The following is a 2,472-nucleotide window of genomic DNA, read 5'->3' as shown; positions in this document are numbered from 1 at the left end:
AAGTGCTCAAGTGTTCCAGAGCCAGAAAGTCTGCTTTCACAGAGGACTTTGGCAACCAGAAATGTACTTTTTTTTTTGAGGTTTTAGGTCTTAAGTCCCTTAGGTTTCTTCAGCCTTGCTTTCTGTCTCCCCTTTTCATGTTCTCATTCCAACAGCTGTGTATCTTTAACGTGTCCTAAAGTTTCTCTCTATCTTTTCAGGCTTTTTAACAGACTTGCATGCCTCCAGGAACCTAAGTGAGTTGGACATTCCAACATAGCAGCTTCATAAAATGCCCCATAGGTATAAAAATATAAATTCTATGAAATATATTTATAGTGAAGTTAAATAGTGTTCTGGAGATCACTGGTATTCTGTTCCTCTTTGATTTGAGGCTTTTGAGAAGATAAATGCTGTTTTAGAGTAAAAACAAACCTGGGTTTCTTTTTTGTTTTACTAAGTTATTAATCCTCTGAAGATTTAATTCATTATGGAAAAAAAAAAATAGTCCCATGAATATCTGGAACTACATTTTTGTGTCACTGGTTTCACTAACTTCTGACAAGACAAAACCAGGATTGTCGTAACCTTTCTTCTCTTTGGCTTTAGCTTCTTTCTCATTGTAGAGACAGAAGGCGCAGTGGGGAGTCTCCACAGCCACTGTCTTGCTGAAGTTCTGGAAGTCTACTCTGTATTTCCCTTCTTTGGTCTTGGACACAATAGGAGCAAAGCGATAACCCCAGAGCACCTCTTCTGGGATGTAGGATGTCCTCACTTGACAGGTAGCACTGGTGGCTTCCACAGTGCCATCTAAAAACACCACCAGTTCAAAATCTTGCTGCAGAATGGTTTCTGCTGCCATGTGGAAGAATGGGCTGTTCTTATCTATGATATGATAAATAGTTAATGGGGAAATGAAGAAAAGATTCTCATTGCCAGCATCAACTATAAATTCTATGTTGACCTGGTCCAAAATGATTGTTTCTCCTTCTGGGGTGATGGTGGTCTTCAGAAGCTTTCCATAAATGTGACTCCCAATCAGCAGACTCTTCCTGAGGTTTGCCACCCGAATAAGGAGGCAGAGCTTCCCACCACGTTTGCTGATGACAGCATTCTTGCTGAAGGTGATGGTCTTCGCCCTGTTTTTGGATCTGGATATCTTGGCCATGATGGCACCACACATAAAAGAATTGATGATTACCCCCAAGATAGACTGGAAGATAAGCAGGAAAATGGCAGTGGCACATTGTTCTGTGACGCATCTGAAGCCATAACCGATGGTGACTTGGGTCTCCAAGGAGAACAGGAAAGCTGAGGTCAGGCCGTTGATATTCTCCACACAGGGGGTGTGATTTATGGAAGGACTGAATTCTGGAAGATCTTTGTGTACGTATGCCACAACGTACCAGAGGAGACCAAACAGAAACCAGCTGCCCAAGAATGCTGAAATGAAGATGGTCATTTTGTATCTCCATCTGAGATCCAGGATAGTTGTCCATATATCAACCAAAAAGACAAACCTTGACTGCTCTACATTGCCAAACTCTATGTTACACCTTCCATCTTTAGAGACAAGCCTTGCCCTTCGCCGGCTGCGTTCTCTGATGTGGCTGGTAAAGCGTTTCCGGAGGTAGTTGAACATTCCCTCTGCTGATAGTGTTCTGGGAAGTAAGAAATAAAAAATGTTGTGAGTAGTGCAAGTTTTGTTTATACCTGCAGGCGAGAAGTAAATTCTGATGAAGTCTCAAGACACTTGTTTAGGAAAATGTTAGGTAATTTGCATATTTTCCCTCAGCTGGTGGGGAAAAGTTACAGTTAAGTATATGAGGAAACAGTTTTTTGCCTAAGGTGCATTCCAGCAAAAAATAATCATTTTGGCTTACTCAGTAAACTCTGAATCAGTCAACTGTTAATGTTGTCCTCTGCTTAGTTGGGTAAGCGGAGGCACAGAGAAGCAGATAACTTCACTGGGGACATACGTTGGGAAAACTGGTGGGGAGTGGCTGGGTTTTGAGGAGGTCTTCCTGCCTTTTAGAAGATGAAGTGGGACCTGTCTATGCAAATGTGGGTGTCTGAACATATTGGCATTGGGAGACCCTGGATGTGACGTGGATAGTGAATCTAGGAGGAAATGGGAGTGGATGCAGAAGGCATAATTAAGCCAGATATGCAGATTATTTTTAGCATAGTGATAGACTGAGTTTGAAGGTGTGAATTTCAAACTCTGGGATCACAAAAGCTTCTCAAATAGGACTTTTAGCTGAGAATGAAAGAAAAGATTAAATTTCAGCAGCAGAATTTGGGGTTTACTCACCACAATGGCAACGCTAGGACTAAAGGATCAGATTCAGGAATCCCTTCTTAAAGGAAAGCGTAGCTCTATGTCCCTGCTAATGTGGCCAATCATGAAGGACAAAATTAACAAGAGACTTGGGGAATAAGTCATTGATGGAGAAAACACTACAGATGTGTTCAGACTGGAATTTGGATCAA

The 2,472-nt window shown here is 41.7% G+C and overlaps 1 protein-coding gene across 1 annotated transcript; it reads right to left on the bottom strand.

Annotated features, from left to right (window-relative positions):
- Nucleotides 1-505: 505 nt before the first annotated feature.
- On the bottom strand, nucleotides 506-1,621 carry KCNJ1 (potassium inwardly rectifying channel subfamily J member 1). The gene has a single exon (XM_009985541.1). It carries the CDS (start codon nucleotides 1,619-1,621, stop codon nucleotides 506-508), a length of 1,116 nt encoding a protein of 371 aa, XP_009983843.1.
- Between the last annotated feature and the right edge of the window lie 851 nt (nucleotides 1,622-2,472).

This window comes from Tauraco erythrolophus, chromosome 26 (genome assembly GCF_009769465.1).
Source record: "Tauraco erythrolophus isolate bTauEry1 chromosome 26, bTauEry1.pri, whole genome shotgun sequence".
Taxonomy (NCBI): Eukaryota; Metazoa; Chordata; class Aves; order Musophagiformes; family Musophagidae; genus Tauraco; species Tauraco erythrolophus.
Note: the sequence above shows the minus strand (reverse complement) of the source record. Positions and strands in the feature narration are given on the sequence as shown.